This window comes from Aptenodytes patagonicus, chromosome 17 (genome assembly GCF_965638725.1).
Source record: "Aptenodytes patagonicus chromosome 17, bAptPat1.pri.cur, whole genome shotgun sequence".
NCBI classification, from domain to species: domain Eukaryota; kingdom Metazoa; phylum Chordata; class Aves; order Sphenisciformes; family Spheniscidae; genus Aptenodytes; species Aptenodytes patagonicus.
The window spans coordinates 10630690-10654709 of NC_134965.1; the positions used below are offsets into that span (position 1 = coordinate 10630690).

General features: G+C 38.8%; 1 protein-coding gene across 8 annotated transcripts in view; it reads right to left on the bottom strand.

Moving 5' to 3' along the window:
• BCAS3 (BCAS3 microtubule associated cell migration factor) overlaps positions 1 to 24020 on the bottom strand; it is a 376438-nt gene that overhangs the window by 247074 nt on the left and 105344 nt on the right. For all 8 annotated transcript variants that reach the window (XR_012996666.1, XM_076354322.1, XM_076354320.1 and 5 more), the window contains exons 14-15: positions 18435 to 18568; positions 6557 to 6821 (exon numbers count right to left, since the gene is read on the bottom strand). Coding sequence is in view for 7 of the 8 variants with exons in the window: in XM_076354322.1 (XP_076210437.1) it covers positions 6557 to 6821; positions 18435 to 18568 (399 nt within the window). In the remaining variant the exon portion in view is untranslated. The remainder of the gene's footprint in view (positions 1 to 6556; positions 6822 to 18434; positions 18569 to 24020) is intronic.

Below are 24020 nucleotides of genomic sequence, written 5' to 3' on the forward strand. Positions count from 1 at the left end.
AAAACATCCGTTTTACAGTAAATTAAGAGGAAGTAATCGAGAGAACAATTGAAATAACAATAGAATCCCAAAATGTCATTTTATTAAGTCATTTTCAGAGAAACACTTAAAAATCCAGTTACCATTTCTCCTTGGACTCCCTCAGTACATGCCTCTGACACATCAACACTTGACCCTATAGAAATTTGATGTTACCAAGACTGAAATCATCCATCTTGACAGGAAAACTTCAGTGGGACGCTCACATCTGTGGTAATCCAACTCCTCTCTGCCTTCCACCTTCCTTTCACCTCGCGATCCGTCTTTGACATCGCGGTCTCCTGTGCACTACCTATTACTTCCCCTCCGCCTGCCTACCCACAATCTTTCTGAAACAGCTTGCTTTGACCACTGCTATGGCATTTGCTGTGCTAAATCACTCAGTCATATATTTTTACACTTCGTATCTCAAGAACTGCAATTCCCTTCTGATGTCAGTCTCCTTCAATTTTCAATTTGTCTGGAATATTCGCAACTCCTTTTTCAAATATAACGGCAACCATACATTTGCCCCAGTCTCAGATCTACACTGTTTACAAAAGCCCACTTCTAAAACACTTTATGTACAGACATGAACTTCCCTTGTGACAGAATTTATCAGTCTACTTCCCTACTTATCTGAAGGGAATGGGTCTTTTCCTTCCAGTTCAGAAATTATCCAAAATATACCACCCACTTCTTTCACTCCACCGATTCTCTATCCATTAAAAAAAAAAAAAAAGGGGGGGGGGGGGGGGCAGCTAAAAACACAGCTCATTTACAACCAGTAAGCTCCTGGCCAGTACCCAAATTGGTGCTTACGGTCGGCTGTTCATACCTCTTCTCCCCTGCTCTACATGTGTAATCTGGGGGCTGCTGTAACCGCCGGGCTCCGGGGGAATTCTGTGTGCACTTCCATAGCCAAGAGGCTTCGCATAAGCCTGGGACCTTTCCAGAAGGAAGTAATGGTCTCTAAAAGTCGTTAGCAGAAAATTCCCACCAGGTAAATTAATTTTTTTTTCCAATTGCCTTAAAAACGTAAAGAGAAACTTCAAATGAGAGTGTGAAGTCAAGAGAATCGCTACGCATTTTAGGCAGCCCACTGCCCAGCGAATGTGGAGGGTTTATACGAGCAGCTCAGTGCCTGCAATGTCAATTCTTCCCGCCTTAATAAAAAAGAAGGTCTGTTCTTGTTACCCCTATTCGGTGAGCGTTTTACATCTGTTCTAAAATAACCAGGAGCACCCTCAAGAGTTTGTTAGGAGTCATCGGCACAGAAGCAGCGATGCACATTCTCCCAAATGAAATAACCGCTCTCGGAGGTGACCTAGCAGCAGCCCGCAGAATAGATACCCTTACCCTTCCACATGACAGCGGGGGAGGACAACCGGGGGACGGGGGGGTATGGGGGGGGGGGGGGGGGGCCGCAAAGCGAGCTCCCCCCGCGCCGCCCCGGGCCGGCCCCGCCGGAGGCGGCGGCATGGCCGGGAGGAGGGCGCCCCCTGCCGGGTGTCCGTCCCCCGCCGCGCCGGGCAGGGGCGGGGGCCGGCGAGGCGGAGGAGCGGGCTCGTAGGCAAATGGAGGCGGCCAGCCCAGGCGGGCGAGGGGACGGCTTGCAAGTACGTCGAAATAAAAAGAAATAAACCCCACAGCCGTGCGTGACGCTGGGGAAGAGTGCAGCGATTAAACAAACAGGACCATTACAAGCACATTAAAAAAAAAAAAAATAAAAAAAAAAAAAAAATCGGGCCTGTTCCGCAGCTTGCTTTATTGTTTCTATACATTTATAAAAGCCATTTTCTGTCGAGGGAAGCTACGGTTTACAAAGAGAAAAAGCTTAAGAGAGACTTTTCAAACGGCTGTTTTCAACCCGCGTTTACAGTGCCAGCTCTCGAGCTAAGCTTTGGAAAGGAACTGCCCTCCAGTGCTTTAAGTTATTATACAGTTAATTTTCTTTGAAACTATTTTTGTCTGCCTCTCTCTAAATAGGTGGTTTCTTAAGTGAGTGTTACTTAAAGGAAACCAATCTGTTTTTCAGGAAGGGCTGATGATGTCAGTCCTTTCAACTCTGCTTTCCCATAAGAATTCTTGTAGTAAAAGGAGTTTCACTCTGGGAAATAGTGAAAAGTGACGTGAAAATATTTGAAGCATCTCAGACTACATGTTTACCAAACTTCTAGCTTCATGCTTGGATTTTAATCATGTTGCGATCATAACAAATGAAGGAAAAGTGAGAGAAAACCTTTTTGATTTTTAAAATTGAAAGATCTTGCAATGAGAAATGTGCTATACTAAAATATTTATAGAGAGCTAAATACAAGTCTGAATGCAATATATACAGAACAACATGTTTTTTCGTAATTCTAAATTTATGTACTCCATTTCAGCATAGGTATTAAATCTGAAACAGAACCGCTGTGTATTATGAATGGTCTTCTGGCAAAACTAAACCGTCCAAATAAATACTTCAGTCCCCAACAAAATGACAAGACAAATTCAGAGAGTATCACATTGTTACTGAATGTTTTTAGTAGGTGTGGATGCGTAGCTATTGGTCCAATGTGTGCTTAACTTACTACATTATTGTTTGTTCTGGTACTGGAAATTCCTGCAGTCAACAACAGAAAAAACCTCCGAGTAGAGCTAGAGAAACTTTAACTTACTGGTGGTATAAGAACTAATGATAATAACATAGTGTGAATTTTAATTTGCAGAATAAAAATAGTAAGCATTATATAGAGCTTTCAATCTTCCAAGTAAAGCATTACATTTTTACAGCTAAGTGCTCCTTGCTGTTCACATATAGGTGTCCTGAAGATAACAGGGGTACGTTTGCATAATCAAGGACACAGTTCTGTTTTAACTACTCATCCATTAATCCACACAGTTTACCTGTGAGACAGGTAAGTACCATAAACCCCATTTTATACAAGTAAAAAGGTCACACAAGGCCATATTCTACCCCAATGTTCAGCCCCACAACCAACTGATGTCATAATAGTCTTATAATAGTAAAAGCCCATAAAAGGATCCCAACCTAACTCAGATATTACTGACAACGCGCTCTGGCAATCCAACGGAACGACAAAAATATAACCTCGCCGGATTAACAGACAGAATAACCCAAACAAAATCTGTGTTAGCTATAAAAGGTGCAAAGGAAATATCTCTTTATCATCCTCTATTTAACAGTTTACTTCATTCTGCTAAAAAGAACAAAGCCAAACCATGATTCATTTGGAAATGAAATCATCCCCACCCCCAGTAAAGGCTTACACTGTGTGGGTGAGCAGTTTGTAGGGTACTCCGAACAAAATGTAAATAGATCGCCTTGCTACTATATAGATAGCAAACAGTTTCATTTTGAAACTAGGAGTTAAAAAACAAGTGAGAAAAATATTACAAAGCCTGTACTCTGAAAATACTTACAAGAACAAAAGCTAATCACAAGTTAACATCAATAGGTTACAATTGCTAATCAAAAAAGAAGATAAAAAGCAAGCACTTTCTGCTCACAGAAGTCTGGTCTTTTGGCCTAAGGTTGTACCAATGCTATTGTAACGTGAAAGAAATACTAGCAGAAGGATTAACAGCAGTTTTTCTAACTTAGGGCTTACCGAAAGTTTTCTAGATTGCAAAGGACGTAAAAGGAAAATCATTATGACATGACTCCACACAAAAAAACCCTCCAGAAATAAAACCAGTTTACCACAATCTTCTCTGAATCTGTCACTTAATCAACAATTTGTCCCAGTGTAATGGTGCTCTCTGGGACATGATCTCCGGGTTTATTTCCATTATAATCAGCTGCGTTTAGAGGGATGACGGAGAAAAGTAACAGTTACTCTTCTTGAAGAAAACTACAAACTTCAAGTAATTCCACACATGGGGAACACAGAGATTATTATTCTTGTTACACAGTAGAAAGCTGATAGACAAAATCAGCTGAATAAAAGTTACCAAGGATCACAGTGCGAGTTAAAAGTAAAGTGAAGAATTAAACCCAGAACTGCTCTTTTCTGTTCTCAGTAGAGTCCTGTCACCAGACTGCCGTTAACTCCTCCAAACAACAATAATTTAACATTATAATATGATAAGGAGCTGTTACAATCTGAGTAAACACATCTTAGTTCACAAATTAAAATAATCACCGGTCTCTGGCTAATCCAGCTGCCACACATGCACACAAAATCCCTCCACTGAAAATCACTGTGAACTTCAGGGTTTTTTTTTTTCCAAGTAGATGATAAATGGCTTTTTATAAAAGGCATATAACATGGTTCAATATCCCGCCTGCCTTCAGCCAGGTAAACTAAAAGATTACTGAAATGAAAAAGCAGCAATAATATTACTAAAAACATTACAATATTGTACCAAATTGATTATTTTAAACCAAATTACTGTGTCTTTTTTTTCCCTAAGATTTTTTTTGAAGACAACTCTGCTAACTTCTCCATACAATCCCCACAAATTTCTCATGGAAAATTTTCATATGAAGGTTTGCAAGTTACCAACACACAGTCTTAGCACGTGTCCAACTTCAAGCCCTTCTACATCGTGAGAAAGAGATGAGCACAATCTGCGTGAAGCTCTCCGGAAACTGAAGTTACCTTCCTGCCTTAATTCTCAGCGCCCACGTGCAGCCTTCAAATGGAGCTAACTGTTTAAACAGAGCTGATTTTCGAGCAATGATGACTGCACAAAGATCTTGGAAAAAAAGTGATTTATTTATTATATTTCAAGACAGACATTTGAAAACTGAAGCCTTAAAACTCTTGAGACACTTCCATAAATGCGACTCCCTTTCTCTCAGTAACTCCTCCATGCATGTCTTTCTCCTGCCTAGGAAATCTGTCCACCACTGAGGATCCCAGAACAAACGAAACTGTTGTTTCTTCTTAAAAAAAAAAGTGTCAAGTCTATTCAAAACTTCAAATGTACCTAAGAGTACTGTAAAGGCAACAACTTACTGCAATTTCCCTTGACAGAAAACAGAATTGGTTGGATGAAAGCTACACAAATTGATAGTTCCTTCCTCTCCTCTACGTGATGTCAACAGTTAAAAAGGATTGGATGTGCCACAGTAAACCTTTACAGCACTCCCTGGCCTGTTTCAAGCCTGACATGCTGAGCTGCTGTACAACGATGAGAGAGAAAGTAAAATGGTAGATACACAAATGTCTCCAAGAAGGAGGAAACTACAGATCACGTTTTGGGTGCCTTCCAGTGGCTCCAGGCAGAAGAGCATGGCTCCAGAACGGCTATGCAGAAAAAAGTCCAAAGAAAGGAGAAAATACAGAGGCTTCTTCTGAGACAACTCTGGTTCCCTTAATAATCAACAAGTCACAAAAATGTTCCTTTGATTCAGAAATCCCACAAAGGTTCTCTCTATAGCAGCCAAGATGTTGACTATGACAGCACATAGTTGGGCTTTCACAGCACTAATCCTACTCATAATGAGGGAAGAGGGACTGTTCCTTGCCATTTTTAATACTCTTAGACTGGAAAAGGGTAGCTACCCGTACCAAACTGCTATTTAAACTTTCACTTCATTGGAACTTGTGACTTACTCTTAATAGAAAGGAGGGGTAAGGATGCAGCAAATCCTGAATCCAAACAAAACAGCTTCTAGTACAGATCTCATCGAAGAGAAAGACAAAAAGAACAGCAAAGACGAAACTGAAGAAGCTGGGACAATGATGATTTTTGAACCTTTTTTAGAGGCTCCCCTTCATGCCCTTTTAGTTTCTCCAAAGCACGTCCACCACAGGAGTAGGATGTACAGATCAATTCTTACAGATTTTTTTTCCTCTGTACATTATTTGTCACACTGCTCACACACACAAAAAGTGGACAAAAATCTATGCCCTCAACTTCACATTGCCTAGTTCCCACACTTCTCCCCAAACAGTATTTATTGTGGATATCCAGTTGTGCTTCGTGGTCATCAAGGCCAATGAGCAATGAGAATTTTAGGTAACAGCATTTGAATATAGACCAGATTACTGACTGTGTGCTAGGTGGAAACAAAGCTTGAAACCTAAAGACCCCAAAACTTTCAGTTTAGAGTGGAAATTATTAACACATCTATGATAGCATAGTTTACTTAAGTAAGTTGCAAAACTAGAACTATCTTTCTGAAGTATTTATACCTTGGCTCATTCCTATAATATCTGCATGCATTACATATTTTTGCACAATACCTGCAGCACCTTATTTTATGAAACTTATTTTTTTAGTGGCACAAACTACGTGGGCAAATAGAATTAACCAAATCAACTCTTGCAATCTCCAGTAAAATCAACATTTCTGTTGTTCAGGCTGTTAGCAAATACTGCTGAAACGTGATGACGGAAGACTGTGAAGATCTTTAGGCCAGCACCTCCAAAGGTATTTAGGAACCAAATCTTTTTGAGTCAGGCAGCTACACAGCAGGTTCTGAAACATCTTAGAGGACATGGGCATTAACGACTCAAGGGGAAAGGTTTCCTGACAATGTAAGGGGGAGGAAAAAAAGAAAAAAAAAAAGGGGATTTACCATGGAGCGGTGAGCCAGACGGGCTGCTTGACAGGCCTGGCACAGGGCTACAGCGTCCTCCTTGTTTAGATGTCAGCTCTTGCTCGATCTCTTCCAACCCTGCACTCTTTTGGAATCGGCTCATGCGATTTACCACCCGGGGTGACATGTGTGTTCGGACACAGGGCTGGCCGCCGTAAGGATTGATAGGAAAAACATGGGAAGTGCCACGAAGCGTACTGACCACAACCCAACGACAGTCATGGCTGAAGGAGATATCTTGTACCTAGAAAACAGAGGAGCAAAATGGGAATGTAGTCACCAATGTACAAACATCTAGCAAAGGAAATGGACTACCATGTTTTAAACAAAGACAAATCTTAACTGGAAATGTGAATAAAAACCCCTAAGTCTTGAATTTTTGCATATATACCAATGAACTTGGTATTCAGTATATACTATAAATATAAGCTGCAGTATGATACCCAGTTCCAAAGTTTGTGCACTTTTCAAAATATTCTGAGATTTTTCTTTTCAACAGGCCTGAACTTATGAAAACAAACCATGCTGCAAAATACTACAGAAAGCCACAAAAGCTTGGTGTAATTTTCAAATAGAATTTAGTTCTAAAAAGAGTTGGGAAATCATTTCAATTACATGTTTTGTTATTTGCTTGTTTACTTTAATTTTTAGAGATTACCCAAAAGGGGAAGAGGGAAGGATGAGAAGAAGAGAGACATCTCACCACTGGGCCTGATTTTGACAAATACTGGCACTCAAAACCGTATTTTAAGTCCACAGAAATACCATGTCCTACATAACAAGCCAAAAATCAATGGCCAGTATTTTCAAAAGCTGTCTACAATGGTCTCTAATCCTGCTACTATCAGTTTATCCCTCAGTGGAATTACCATTCATCCAGGTATCCCTGGACCTACGCTCTTTTTTTGTTTTAAAATTTTGTCAGGAAAAAACTGAACAACTTTGGCCATTTCTCTATATAAAACCACTCCATTTTACACATAACAATCTTTATTAATCAGCTATTAAAGTCCCAGGAAAGACCCAAGTTAGATGTCGTCTTATGCATACGAGTACTTATCCACCACTTCAGAAACACAAGTCCTACTTTAGCTTAAAATGGTCAGTCTTGAAGCAAATATAAAAATACAGTTAAATATTTTCTACTATAGTTACTCCTTGCATAGATCTCAGATACGAAGTCCAGAAGGATTTAATTCTCTTTTAAGTGTGCTTTACACAATGCTTTGATGGAAAGCAAATTCTTGTTCCTGAAGGAATGCTTTAAAAGGGAGATTAAAGTTTGTTTCCAACCCCGTACTGGCAGACAACTCAAGAAAACAAGTAGTCTAGGTTAAAATGATTTATCATAGAAAAAAAAATCCTAGAACAATTCTTCCAAAAATGTTTTTAAAGGTAAAAGCTGACTAAAAAGAACCACGTACGCAAGTGGGATTTAACACGGCAAACAAACATATAGACGAAGGATTAGTCTTCATTATATTATTAAACAGCATAAACCAAATAAAATTCTTTAAGATTTCACTGAAGCCAGTTTTACAATACACTAGGTACTCAAATTGGAGCAAACACTGATAAAATCTTGACAAATATTCCAGAAATGCACTCCAGCTATTCCAGACAAAAGCAGCAAGTATTCATCAAAGTGCAAGTTTCCAACTGAGCCCTGAAGCCTTTGAGATAAAAAAAGGATTTAAGTCTTGTGACTTGTGACAAGATATTTGGCTGACAGACTGTCACGACACAAAATGCTTCATCAACATTACATAGATAAACTAAAAAACAGCGTTACACACCTGCTCTTTTCAATTATAGTGACATACCCAAATGATCTGCTAATGATATAGCTAAACAATCTCCCCAAAATCTGACAGGTTTTGCACTTTCAGTGATTCTGGTATTACTGACATAAAGTCACAGCACTTAGAGCTCCTAGTTTGCCTACAAAGTGTTTCACCTTAATAGATTGCTCAAAAAGGGTTAGAGACCCCACAGGGATTAACAAGAGCCAGAAAAAGAAACCCCAAAGCCGTGGAGTCAGAGAAAAACTATGGCACCAAGAGTATTTAAATACTTGCTGTTTAAAGAGGCAATTCCTACTGGTCAAAATCAAACATAAGAACCGTATACAAATTGTCATTCTCAGTTACAACAGAAAGATCGCTAATATAATAAAATCATTATGGCTGTTGGAATATAATTCCAATCCTATCAAAGGCCCTGTTTTCTAATTTCTAATAACACGAAGAATGGCCACGTTTGTCGTTAGCTGTGACCCCCTCTGAACACATCACTGTTTTCCAAATATCTGGTAGTCATTTTAGATCCAGCTTTAAATTCCCCTCCTGATCTCTAAAACCACCTATCTATCCCAGCCTCAAGAAAACAGCTTTTCTCTTCGTTCCGCTTGCTCGCTCCACGCCTCCAACACAAGCTATTTGTGCCTTGCTCTATAGTTTCATGCTCCGTGCAGAAGACTCTTCTCCCCTGAAACCACAGCTACTGGAAGGGGCTTTACAAACCTCCCTGCGAACTGGCACCTTTGAACTGTATTTACAGGACAGACTCAGGCCGCCCGTGCCTTTTCAATCTCTTCCCTCCTGCACTTCAACCGATTTCACAGCCAAACTCTTTGAATTGCTGCTTTCACTCGCATCTACCACGTACCCTCTCATGTTATTTGGTAGAACATTTTTAGAGGCCATTTCTATGAGATGACAGAGAAAAAAACCACTGTGTCTCACTGTGCTGCATAACAGGAATGTGCATGTTTCTATATTAACACTCAGTTTTCAGTACGCATCTTTAGGATTACGTTGTTTTAAAAACACATACAACAGCCCTGGCATATGACACCACAAGCCAAGAAACTGGGAAGCAATCATTACAGGATGTTTTTTTCTCAATGTAAACATTGCACAGAAAAAAGTATTCCTGATCTTCAGGAAGAAAGTTTGGAACAACATAATCCAAAATGTTCTCTTTAAAATAACGATCACAATCACTTGCTGCAGTTAGAAAGCGGGTATCATGGTCATGACTACTAAAAATATGGCTGAAACCACAGAGGCAAAGAACAAACAGGGTTTTAAGACTCAGTAATAACAAGAAGTAGTTATTTGGAGAACAAGTCTTCTGAGGAGCAGCTGAGGGAACTGGGCTTGTTTAGCCTGGAGAAAAGGAGGCTGAGGGGAGACCTCATCGCTCTCTGCAACTACCTGAAAGGAGGTTGTAGCGAGGTGGGTGTTGGTCTTTTCTCCGAAGTAACAAGCGATAGGACGAGAGGAAATGGCCTCAAGTTGTGCCAGGGGAGGTTTAGATTGGATGTGAGGAAAAATTTCTTTACTGAAAGAGTGGTGAAACATTGGAACAGGCTGCCCAGGGAAGTGGTGGAGTCCCCATCCCTGGAGGTATTTAAAAGACGTGTAGATGAGGCACTTAGGGACATGGTTTAGTGGGCATGGGGGTGTTGGGTTGACGGTTGGACTCGATCTTAGAGGTCTTTTCTAACCTCAATGATTCTATGATTCTAAGAAGAAAAAAAAAAAGCGTTGACAGATGAGTGTGAAATGAATTAAGATTTATGAGAATACAGCTATGAAAGCCTACTCAGCAGCGACAAAAAGTATTTTGGAAGCTACCGTTACACGTGCAGTAATTCTACCTATCTCCTACCAGTCTCAAAAATGGGCTCACTGGTCTTTCCCAGGTAAACGATGAGTAGCAGTACCACAGACAGTTCAAGGAGGTAATTCAGAGAGTATTTCCAATTTCATACAAGGGCATGAATTAAATACGTTCATATCAAAACAGCACAAATCCATCTGTGCAACGCACAGGAGTCCATAACTTTCCAGTAGACCTGGAAAGAAAGCAGTAGACCAAGCTGAAAGGAGAATGCTCATCACAGCAGTCTCAGAAATGACTTCAAAAATTTCAGCTGTGTGTGTCCATGAAAAAACCCATATAAATTATCACATCAGCTTGCTGTTATCCACCACACTGTTACTGTACATTACACAGAGTTCTTGACTGCTTATAGTATAAACAATCTGCACAGTGGCCCATTAGTGGTTTTCAAGTTTATGCTAAGCATTGCAATTTATTGCTGTCCTTTAGGTTAATGTACTATTATTTCATGTATTTATAATATATTTCTGGATTTGTTGTTAATTATGATGTAATGTTTAGATACCAAAGATCAATCAAGACCCCATAGTGTTTACAGATACATGTTAATAAAGTACAAAGTACACTAGATCTCTCACGATGCAAAGGTTATTCTATAGCTCAAGGTCAGTATCAGATTTAATACCCATGTCTGCATTTCAAAATTTTATCTATCCTCTTCTGTCTGGGCCAGCAAAAGGAATTATTGACCTGAGATTTTGTTTAACTCAGGAACCCTTAAGATATTTTAACTTGCAATACTAAATACTTTTATGGGAACATCAGTGCTTTCTCCTAGCTTTACTATCATTTCTTCCTCCTAGTTTGTGAGCAGTTTGGTTCCTTAAGCTTCAAGCTACATTTCTTGCATATCCAAAAGTCTTGGTGAAATCCCTTGATACTTCAAGGTCCTCACTGGAAACACCAAAGCCTTTTCTGGCCCAAAGGAATGCACTTAAGACAACCACAGAATGCTGTAAGGGTAAAAGCGTGCATCCTCCAATTTGCCCTTGGCTAAACCAGGTATTCTGTGATTCCTGTTGTACAGGAGGTCTGCAGAAATTTTGGCCATAATTCAGGGACTATTCAGCTTGCTCCACGAATCCTAATCAGTACTTGTCAAACCCAAAAGGGGTTCTGGCTGCCCAGACATGCTGCACTTCTTATATTACTGTTTACTACTGACTCTTCTCCGTATTATGATAACTTTGTTGAAAAAAAAATTCAGTACCCTCACAAAATTATCAATACTATTTCCAGAATCATGGACAATATGACTATTTTCCTATCAGAGACAATTAAACAGCGTTTCAGATAGTCTGGTAGGCTTTAGCATGACTTGGAAAGAAATCATCCAGTACTTCTATGGAAAGGAAATAACAGTCTGAGAAAGGTTTTCTTAACAGATGCTAGGAAAGAAATCTTTCAATACCCTTGAGTATTGAGTCCTCCACCACGTAGCTTTCTTCAGCTTTGTCATTTCTCTCACCTTCACCATTTCTCTCGCAACCCTTTCCCTCGAAGTATTCACTTCTAACCTCTGTAACTTTTCAGTCTTGCACTGTCTTCTCCTGTTTTCCTTCAATTACTCATCTCCTATGCTTCTTTTTAACTTCCACTATCCTATTTCCCTGTGTTTCGAATGCTATGATGTAAAATCCTCCAGAAAACTGAATGAAAATTTAGCTGCCGTGTTCAGAGTCTGACCTGAGTGAGACAGTAGGGTAATTTAATATATGGAGTCCTACAAGGACATGTCATGTGTCAGCAGCTCTACTGAAGATCAGCTTTCAAGATTGTACATGTCAAAAAATTATTTCTGATATTCTGAAAATCTGAAGGAAAGCATCTGAACCGAAGGCTTCAAAGCTGACAAACACTCACGTATTTTATAGAACGGAAATCTATATAAGTTTTTGCTATCATTCTTTCCTTATTCCCACAGCTTCTCCAAATTTAAACACGATGTTAATTAGAACATACTCACAAAATACATTAAAAAAAATAATTCAAGCCATAACTGAAAGAAACAAAACAGAAGTAAGGGCAGCACATAGAAAACTTATTTTAAAAGCAGTTGATTAAAATGGGGTAGTCAGAGGTATGGCTGATTACACAAGCAATCCCACGGGACAGGCAGTGACCTTGTTTACCACGACTCCTGGGAATGACTGACAGCCCATACCCAGCCTCTATATTTCAGGGCTTCTAAAAGTTAGTATTGTACTAACTTGCTGCACAATGCTTAAACGTATACTATAACTTATTTTCTTAGAAAGGAGAAGGAGTTTTACCGGGCTATCACAGTACCTCCCCAGGCAAATCCGCTCCTGATGCATGTGCATAATGCAATAGTTAGAAAACAAAGCTCACAACACTAAACCATGTATTTTCATAGTAATTACAAGAAATAAATATTAAAACACATTTTAATCTTCCTAGCGCTCTTTTTTTTTCCCCTAGTGCCCCTTTTTCAGTTGTGGCGGTTACAGCAGGTACAGTATGTACCTGTATTCTTGTGCATTTCACTGCATTAAACTTCAATAGTGAAGTGAAACAACAATAAAGCGTGACTAGCATTACTGCAATAGGAACTTAACCCAGTTTCATGCACGCTATGCAATGTCACAGAGAAAACACACCATTATTTGAAGGACAACTTCAGTATTTAATTATGCTGTGCAGGGAGATGGCAGAAATAAAAAACCAGTATCATTAAACAACGAGAAAGAGCAGCAGTACTGAGGAGGCAAGGGTCCAAATAAATTAGAAAACTAGTCTGTATTTGAATTTTTTCGGTTCAGAAAGTTAAGGAAATGATGTAGCAACAAACACAAATGAAAAAACAATAAAATCATGGACTACACAATATGATTTATCAGACTCACACAGACCCAACTCTGTCTCCCTGAGTCGTCAAAACCAATTTCAGTTTCATGTAAAAACAACGGCAGAATCTGGGCATAGCGAGACATTCATGTAGGGTCCTTCAGCCAGAGTAGCTGCTCTCTATTAATAACTGAAATGGCAAACGCCACTCTGCTTAGAGCTCCGTCTCCTCAAGATAGTTAAGCCACTTCTAATTGCAGCAGTTTCCTATTGTCTGCTTTCATCAAAGACTGATCAACTTCCCCAAATCAATCTTTATTATTTCAACACTGTCCACAGAGTCCTTCCTAGAAATAAGAAAGTTTCTCTTCCAGGCACTATTTCAGTAGTTGCAACTACGTAAGTATGTCAAAAGATAGGAAGAAATTTCTATTAACCGTGGAGGTTTACATCAAATGTTTGTAAACTATTCCAATGTTTCACTACCTGGACACGGTACATGACACAACCTTGAACAGTCTCTATGAAATCACGTCACAAAAACATTCCTGCATTCCCTGGAACAGCGTAAAATTGCACATGTTCTGTGGCAGCCCATGCTGGAATGTTTTTATCATTCCCTCTGTTTACCTATGCTGACTGAAGTCAGTTATAACAGCAGTTTGAGAGTCAGAATAACAAAAGTCTGACAGCGTAAAAGATTACAGAGGACTCTGGCCACCAGCCCACTGATGCTATCATTACGTTTATTTGTTCTAGGTTGAGATAATACTGTTTTCAGGGATTTTTTTGTTCTGTTTACAATTTCAGATCAAAGAGAAAGGATCATCAGGTGACAGTCTAACTTTCATCTGCAAGTAAATGAGCTTCCTCAATTCAGAACATGCTATACCTTTATTAAAAACCTTCCAAAATGGTCTTGGGTAAAAATATTGACGCACAATGAAGAGCTGTAGGACAAGAAAATGTATCCTGAACCAAAATGTGCACCACATACACATGCACATTTTTTCCTTTACAACTGAATTGTGCAAGCATTGATTCCCTGAGAGCTTCAGTTCTCTCTCTGGTATGGTTAAATACAACCAGTGCTTGCAATGAACCTTCACGATGTAACACAGTGCATCAAACATGCTGGGTTTTGTTCCCTTAAGTAAAAAAAAAATAAATAATAATTCTAAAGCATAAGTGGCACTTAAAGACTAAAAGATATTAATCCAATGTAACTGAAACAGTGACTTCTGTCTGTGTTTGCAGAAAAGTAACTTTGAATGTTGTGACCTGGGGACTGACATCACTTGAGCCAATAAAGTATCTGAGCACTTCACATTCTTTCATGGCTGCTGTCCTCACAATTCCCTTATGAGACAGAGGTCCACTTTCCATCTTACTCCATCTTCATCTGAGTCACACAGAAAAGTCAGTGGCTTTGTTAGGAACTGAGTGATCTTCACAGTCCTGACTCAATGTTTTATTCAGCACATAAGGCTTCTTCCTGTATTTGATGCTCAAAGTCAGCAAATACAACACAGATTCGCAATAACACCACTTCAAAACTCAGCAACACTCTGTTTCATTGTTCAAAGCATGCAGAAAGAGAAAAGGAAAACCATGTTATGAAGACTAGCTGTGAATAGTCAGGGAGAATACTGCTGCTTACCCTTAATTCCATACCAAGGGGAATGCAAGCTCAAAAAAACCTACCTTACCAAGCACAGTACCTAAATCTCCCTCAGCACCATGAAGCCAACGCCAGCTGGACTGGCAGGGCATATGGTCATCTGTTGAACACCAGAACAATCTGCTCTGGTCAACATTTCAGTACAGGGAAAGCTTATCTTGTGGGGAACTTGCAACAGCCTCATCCCTTTATCCTCCATCCAAGAGAAACATTACAAATCGCATACTTTTAGCTATTGGGATAGACTGTCAATGCAAACAATGTTCTGTATTAAAATAAATTTTCATTTTTCTTTTAATAAAAATCAAAGTACAAAGTCTCTATTTTATCCCATTCATTAACGGTATGATTTCAGTGACACTGTCTGGTTGGAGTGGCGAACTCATTGCAAATGCTTAGCACAAATTCCGCTTTGGCTAAGGACAAGATCCTGATGTCCATGAAAGGAGACAAAACCCCTATTGACCTCTTTCCAACCAGTTTCTCTGTATTTCAGAAATTGTCAGGAAAAGGTAGAAATGGTCTTTCAGACTGAAAATTTCTCAACCCCAAACCAAACCAGAATTTGTCTGGAATTTAGAAAAATTAATGCATAAGGTAGCATATATCCTTTAGTTTCATTAAGTCAAAGTAAATCTGACTCAGTAGAAAGACGTGTGAGTAACTTAGAGACGCTGCAGTAAATCGATCAGAAAACACCATTATTAAATCACAACACTTGCTTCTTTTTCTTTAATATACATTAAGCGTGCAACTTAATCCACTTAAGATGCTTCTGTATACGAATGACAGAGGGGACTTCCTGTCACCTTCTCTTAGGAGACCGAGGAGAAATACCAACCTACTGGTCTGCCCTCCAACCACTGAAGACAAGGTAAAACGGAGACCAGGAGTTCTGCAGCCCTGCAAAAGGGGATACTCCAGGGCTGATATTCTAAACCGGGTGAAATTACAATTCAAACATTGCTGTAACACCAGATATACCTGTCATATATATTTGGAACACCAATACATATGGTTCCCAAATTTCTGCTCCCAGAGCGAAATCAGTATGCCATGCATGACACAAAGCATACATTGCAGATCCAACACTTCTTGGAAAAATCGGGTCTTACAGTGTACTCCATGTACAGTCAATTTGTGCAGAAGCAGTGATCCCGTACAGGGAACTTCGTGTGTCCAGCAGCTTAGGGCATTCAGACAAGTATGTGAAACTTTTATAAACGTTACCAATGTACCAGTTCTTTGTCAATGAACTAAATGGTCTTATAGCATCAGTAATATCTATTTGCAAGAAACACGCTAATGGATCACAAAGCAAGAAAAGAAAAATCATGCATTAGACTGTGAAAGAAGGATATTTTGGGAAATGTGTGGCGAAGCTCTATCAGCCAGCATCTCACGTACAAAAGCAGATAATTTCAGTATGGACATTAAAATACCACATATAACAAGAGCATAATGATGATGTTTGGAACAATTTATAATGGGTACTAGCTAAACAAATTTTGACACTGATAATCACTCATGTCCATCAACACAAATTATAACTTTTTATAGCTCCAGTACAGAAGGTGACCTTTAAGACCATTGGCCTTGGTTCACAATTAGCTTTAAACCGGGGGGGGGGGGGGGGGGGGGGGGGGGGAAGGAAAAAAAGTCTGGTTGCAAATGTATAAATACTATTCTAACCAAGAAAGGAGGTACAGAGGCTTCCAGTGTGTCTCAGAATATCTGCATTGAGAATTTTAAATTGAACAGTCTCCAAAATTCTTGTCTAATGCTACTCATACATGAAATTTACAGAACAAAAGAATAGCAACACATACTAGTCTTCTCACTAAACAACTACAAGTACTGTTATTCCAAAAAAAAAAAAAAGTAAAACCATCCATCGTATTATGTAAATATTTTAAATGATAGACATGTATTGAGAATCACAGGTACCAATGCAATATTGTTGCTGGCTAGTTTAATTATCATGGGTGTTGTGAAATCCACCAAGACTCCTCAGACTGGTTAGAATTTTCTCTATTTTATACCATTCCAAAAGCTATACTGCTCACATCCCAAATGAAAGCTATGTGGCAAAGTGGGAAAAAACTTTGCTATGTTGATACTGAGAATTTTAATGCAATGCTTTCGCAGAGATGCTAATACTATATCCAAAAAAATGTGTGTCAGTAAAGGTTTATTCTTTAAAACATATTATGTTTGGTTTCCAATGTATGCCTTAAAAACAAATTTATCAGCTGTAAAAAACAGAACATCTTTGTTCCTAGTGACTGGAGTCCTATGCTTTGGTTTTCAATATTGATTATAGGTATTTCCCATTTTTTGTATGGAAGTAGAACAAAAATAACTCTAAAACATTAACCACATTATAGTACATGCTCAAATAGATGACCAAGTATATGTATACACACAGATCTCAATGCCCTTCATATTACTTATAAAAATTACTTGTAAGTACTATATATATTATCCCATATAGACAGGGTTTTTTCCCTAATTTCCTCTCACTTACCAGATTGGTTATTCCTTCCTATAGTAAACCATTGCCTATAATAGTAATTACACTTTTCCAGAACAGTAGCAGCAAAGCTTTAGAGTATTTAAACTACCAGTAATTTAAATTCACACAGGTTGAAACATTACCAACCACTACTACATTAAATAAAGCTTTCAGATTCTACTTGTTACAAAGGTAAGGCAAAAAACTTAAGGGAAACTGCACAACTCATAGGAAAAAAAAAAATGGTTCGAAGGAACTATAATCACAGTACCACAATAATCCAAGCTTCCAGTGTCAGGGTCATAATCACAGTGCCCGAGGCTTCTCTCTGTCACACTAGTTTACATCTGCCAGACTGTCACAAGTCTGTGCTTTCAGTGTGTAATTGCATCAGCAAGCGCAATACTCATTTCTTACCCTGTGGTGACATTTTTATTTATGTATTTAAAACAGGTTCTTCAACAGTTACTCAATGCTACCAAGGTGAGGCTCTCCCGATGCCTAAAAGCATTGCAGTGAAGGATTCAAGCATAATACGCTGCACTGCTTCTATCACAGCAGTGCTAGCAAAAGTGATCTCTCACTTTTTTCCACTTTACCAATAAATCAGTTTACTGAGCATTTTTTAAAACAGAATTTCAGACTTTTTCACCCTATGCTAATCTAGCCTAATTTAGCCTTCCATCTTTAAGAGTGGGATTTTTAAACTGGGACGTTAAATCTGTATCACTACAGTCTCCAACAGGTTCTCCCAATTTGCTAAAACGTAGATAAAAGTTAATCGCAGTCTTTTGATTAACTCTTCCTTTCAACTCTTTAATTGTCTGTCTTTAGCTTTTACCACCAAAGTCAAGCAAACCCTGACAGTTGCTTCACGGGCACTAGACAAACGTTTAACATGTTACATGAGAAAAGGTTAAGTACAAACACAGCTAATAATCTGGGCTCTTTGGAGGTAGTGTCATATCTGAATAAATCTGACAGCACCTCATTGTAAAGGGCAAGAATTTATTATTGTCCAGGTTAAACGCTGTGCTCTTATCCTTTCTGTGGCTATAACATAAGAAAGGCTCTTTGTGTGCTGAAACAAACATTAAAGTGCCAACATACACAAAATGTATAAGGTGTCTGGGGATTATTCTTCAGCAAATAGTTTAACTTACTTTGGCTTCAGTCTCTCCCCTGTGAAGTGTATACAAATGATGGACGGCACTTTGTGATGATGACCAAGGATGTGTCAGTATTTGAAAAACATGGAAATCATGGCCTAATGTGTCAGTAGTGACCAGCAACATCCCTGGGTAAAAAAAAGAAAAAGAAAAAAGAAACACAAAAGCACAAGAGATTAATCACTGCAAAAGAAGAGGCTTATGAACGTCTATCTAAAATCTAGCGTGGCTTACATTGTGTTTTCTGGAAACAAAAGTAAACAGTTGCAGAAAATTACTGAACTGAAAGGGATTCACTTCATCAAAATGAATCAGAACTTCAACTGGAATCACATTAACAGTATTACTACTTCGGTATTACAGTACAAATCTATAAAAGCCAACTAAAAAATCTAGGAATATTCTAACTAAAGTTGAGAACTTGTGTGACCAATATGAAGCACTGAAGTGATGAATGTTAAGAGTGAAACCCCAAAATGCTCTTCACTGGGAAAGAGCCAGTATAAAAAAGATTAATGTTTCCACAACAATATTTTTGGAAGAAGAAATGTTATCAAAATGCAGCCAAAACAACCCATACCAAAAACAATCCTGAAGAAGCATCTTTCTTATAAATGCGCATGAAAGAAACTGTCTGATTTATTGCTTAAAAGGCAGCAAATCAGAATTGAGAGCTTTCAAGTGAAATATTAAATTAGGTACTAACTTCATTGAAAACAGGTCACCGATGGATGTACTGAAATGATTAAATTAGAAGATCAGCAGAATCACAGTAATTTACATATGCTGTTTACTTTTTTCTCCCACTATATGTCAGTCCATAACCCAGTTTTTAAACATTTACAAACATATTTGAAGTCAATTTGCCATAAAAGTTTAAGTTTTTATATCAAAAAAGAAGTATTTTTGTACATATAAGAAAAGTACAGCATCATGACAGAATTTAGAACTACAATAAACAAACTTCAGATTTATTTTTCTGTATAACAATGTCTATATTACCATGATTATTAATGAAATTTAAGAAGTTATCATCCAAAGTAATCCTCCAACATATTAATTAATGTCAAGTACAAAGTGATTTTAGCAGTTTAATAGCTACATTGAAGTGCCTTTAAATAATTTTCGAGGTATCGCATCTATTAAGGAAAACCAGGAATTTCCACACAGCTCTGTTGTGTTGATTCTCCACATAAAGAGTAATTGAAATCTTTTATCCTTCAGGAAGAGAACTTAGGTCTCCACATTTTACATGACACCTATTCAAAGGATAAACGATTATCTTATTTCTGTCATAAAAAAGTGTTCACTTTCTCAGTTTATTTGCACATGGTTCTGCGACTCATCTTTTCCTCTTCTACTCACTGCTGCTAAACAAATATATACAGTACAACTTTGAAAGCCCTCACACATTACAAGTCCTAGCATATGCCACTTTTAAAATTTTAGAATTAAACTGAAAAAAAAAAAATCCTCTTGTGTACTGAGTAGCAGAGAAACACGCTCTTAGTAAAGATTAAGCTTAATTAACTTTTCTACTGAACCATCATTACAACATCACTCGATAGCTATATCCTGAGTGTTTCCCCTCCTTGGCAATCCTGGAATCCCCCTTCCCTTAAGCCCAAATAGGAAAATTTCAGCAGCCAAAGCCTTAACCTCCTGGGCTCGATGTCACTCCCCACCCAGTGCCGCCTCCTCCGAGGCTGAAGCAGGTTTGTGAGCACGTCTCGGCTCATAGGAGGAACAGCACAGTCCTGAAGCCTCCAAACAGGGTAACAGCATCACCACAGACTTCATCTGACCATGAACAGGCCTGTGCCTCAGTTTCTCTTGACCATAACTCTTATGAAATAAGGATCTTGTGAAGATAAACAAATACTTTCAAGACTATGAGGCCCACCAACAGTAAGGTACAAAACTGGAGAGAAATCCAAATTGCATTTAGAGACAAATTTGCCTACAAGTTTCCTTCTCGGCTTGACCACTGAAGCTGGTAGGGCTTGGACAGAGCGCGAGGCCACCCACATTGCACACATCCATTTCCTCAAAATCACACAAATGCAAAATCTTAAATCTGACCTCAGCAAGATTCCCTCTAGTAGACATACTTTTACTGTTATAGGCTGTTACTCTGATACTGAGTGTTAGAAATGAAAGAGAGTTTGTTATGGAGCTAAGAAATCCATGAGTGCATTTGGGTATTATGTTTGGGCGGTAAGGCATGTGAGTTGAGGTTGGTCTGGATGTTAATGTTGGCTTAACTGGCAATTTCCTTGATTTGTAGTGACTGTGTTGATAGGAAATACAGCTAAAGTTGCTCAAGTGCAAGTCAGCCAAGTCTTTAGTGTGGGATTATGCACACAGTTTGCATTAATTCTGTTCTGAAACATCACAAAATACACTTCCCTTCTAGTGAAGTGTGCGGTCCTCAATAATATATAGCATTTCCAGTGGAGAAAGCTGGAAGCAAATAAGGGTTTGTGTGCTAGAATTAGGCTGCCACTATTACTGGAGCGAGGATATTCCAAAAGATCTAATTCAACACAGTAAAGATTTATAGTTTATATTCCCATATTTGCCTCTCCTCACGCATTAGATAGCTTTATATAGAAGTTGAGTGTGCTCTTGGTCCTTTTGAGCTCTCTCTTGTTCCTGATGGAAAGGACCTCTGGAGAAAGAGAAGCTGGAAGAGAGGAATACATAAGGCTTCTCTCAACAGTAAACAGACGACCTCAGCAAACCTGGATTTTTTTCTTCCCCCCAAAGTGCTAGAAGTCTTTTATGAATACATACACAGAGCTGAGTGCACCCAGAGATCGGAGCACAGCATTCTTCATGTGTATCCCATCACATGGCACAGTGCAATGAAGATCGTAAAAAAAAAAAAAACAACACACCCACACTTTAAACGAGCCAAAAATCTGTCTGGAAACTGGAGACAGAAAGCTGCGTAATAATCATGAGCCAGTGAAAACACAGGAATTACCATACTGCATTGTCCATTAAATCTGTCCGTTGTTTAGCTAACTGGTATCTCATTTCCAATATTGGCTAGAAATGCAGGTGTCTGCGGACAGCACAATAAACCCCACAGTATGCAGCCGCGATATAATTTCGCCCTTCTCCTCACAAAGGTTTTTTTTCCCAAATCTGTAATCTCTACTTACCCTGAGCAGGGCACAGCTAGAAAGCTCACTTTAGGACCATACCCTACAACATATGTCACACAAATCCATAGAGCATACGGTGTTACCTGTTCGTTCTTTTGATGACATGCGCCATAACTGAACAAAGCCGTGAAATGTGCTTGCCTATCTTGCAGGTTTGATCAGTTCCATATGATGTACATAGTTCTTGGTTCCATATTAACGTGCGTTGCCTTTGGGTTTTTTGGGTTTCATGTTTTTTATGTTTGGGGTTTTTTTCTGGTTTTGCAAACTTGAAGGAGTACAGAGGCGAAAGACAATGTATTTGTGGGTGGAAAGGAATTGGCTTAAAAAGAGAAGGACGGGTGGTATCTGATTTGGCAATTTTGCATGTCTAATCTAAAATCCTGCCGTCTGTCACTGCTTGGAATAAATACATTTTATTAGATGAAAGCCGAAGGAAAACAGGCCCTTTGCTTATATTAGCGACTATTTTTCAGTAAGTTAAAGGATGACCTTCCATACTCACATTTGCATTTGAAATACAAATATATACTTGCAGAACTTGTATCAACACAGAGGTCCCAAGCACAATACCACAGATGTGAAAGAACGTGTATTTATAAAACAGCATTTTGAAATATCTTACTACTGTTATTCAAACAATAAATCACTGCTGGTTTAGAACATTTGACTTGGGGTTTGGTGTGGTATTTTCCAGCTCTCATTACTTCACACTGAAGAATCACAGTTTTCAATTACTACAGCTCAGCCATTTCGTTTCTCTCTCCATCTCCCTGCAACAAAAGGCCGCTGCACCGCCGCAACACCCCAGCAGAAATACCGAATCCCAGCAGAGAAACGTGAACTTGAATCTTGGTTGTTACCTCACTTTCACTTTCAACTGCAAAAATCTTCAACTCAGCTTTCTAGAAGACCTTGTGACAGTTTTCCCAAAAAGTTGTTTAGACGGAAATATGGGTTAAAGCTGTCATAAGTTCAGTCCAAAATGTTTTCTCTTATGATGTACTTTATGTATGAATAATCATAGATGAAAAGTGAATAATTCTCAAGGATTTCCTGCTTATTTTTCAAACTGGCATTAATCCCTGTTTAACAGATAACATCTGAAATCAATTGAAGGTCTTGCATACACAGAACCCAGTGGAAATTTATGTGTAAAGCAGATTTTACTTAGTATGTATCTCACTGCAAAAATTTTGATTTTGCTTATCCATAATATGAGGGGTGCAGCTAGGTTAAATTAATGACTGCTTTACTGTGTGGTTTTTCAAATCCACAGAGATTATTAAAATCCAGTTTAAAAGGAACAGCTATCCTAGATGGAAAAAAAATTACCGAAGCTTTGTTATACCTGACAGATACATTTGCCCTAATTTACAGCTTCCTACTTTTCATGCATTCTGTTTGGGAAACAATAAGCTTCTTTCAGGATAGAAACGTTAAAAAATACAGAGAATATATGCATAAAAGGAAAAACTAGCACAGATGTAGACTGTGGGTTAAGAGCTATTTATGCAGTATCAGAAGACTAAACCAGACTCTGGCCTGGCCATAAACTAAGCCCACGCCCTAAATGAGGTGCCAAGCCACAAAAAGCATTTGCGTCAACTGGGAATACAAGGAAAAGAAGGACTTCTAATTATAGGGCCTGGAAGCGGAAGCCCAGAGTGATTAGGAGTTTAGGCGCTGCTGTATGTTTATCTGGGAGCTTCCTCTCGCTCTCTCTCAGCCCGGGTTTGATAGATGAGGGTTGGCCTAAAGGGTGGGATTGAAGTTGCTGATGGTACACAGAGTTCTCCACGATCCGAAGGAGACAGAGACTGAATACTAAGGCTTCTGTGGCCTTGTAGGAACATAACTCTTTTCAACTAGGCGTCAGCTGGTTAGCCCAAACAGCAAAATTAGAGAGTAGCAAATCTCAGTTGGGTACTTGTTATAAAATCTAGGAAACCTGAGTAGCCTAAGCATCTCCACCACATCCTATTTATAACACCTATCTAATTGCATAGTTGTTTATTATATGCATACAAATGAGGCACACACAATTTCACCTTGGGTTTAAGTTTCGTGAGTAACTTCACTTTCAATAATGCCATCTTTCAGAGGAGCAGAAGGTTTTTTCCGCCTTCCAAAACAATGTCATTCTGTAATTACACACTAAAGAACTCAACACTTTCAAGCTGTGTTGGATTTGTTTTAAAAACACCAAGGGCACAAATGTTAGGAAAGCAGGCATACATCTGCATGAAGGAAACATATTCACAGATTTATTTAATTTAAGAATGCAACTCCTCCATTTCCACACATGCATAGCCGTAGAGACCTGTATAGCCATTGCACAAATACGCTATTTACACAGTGATAAAAAAAAATGAACAACTACTCAGATTTTATTTTTTAAATATGA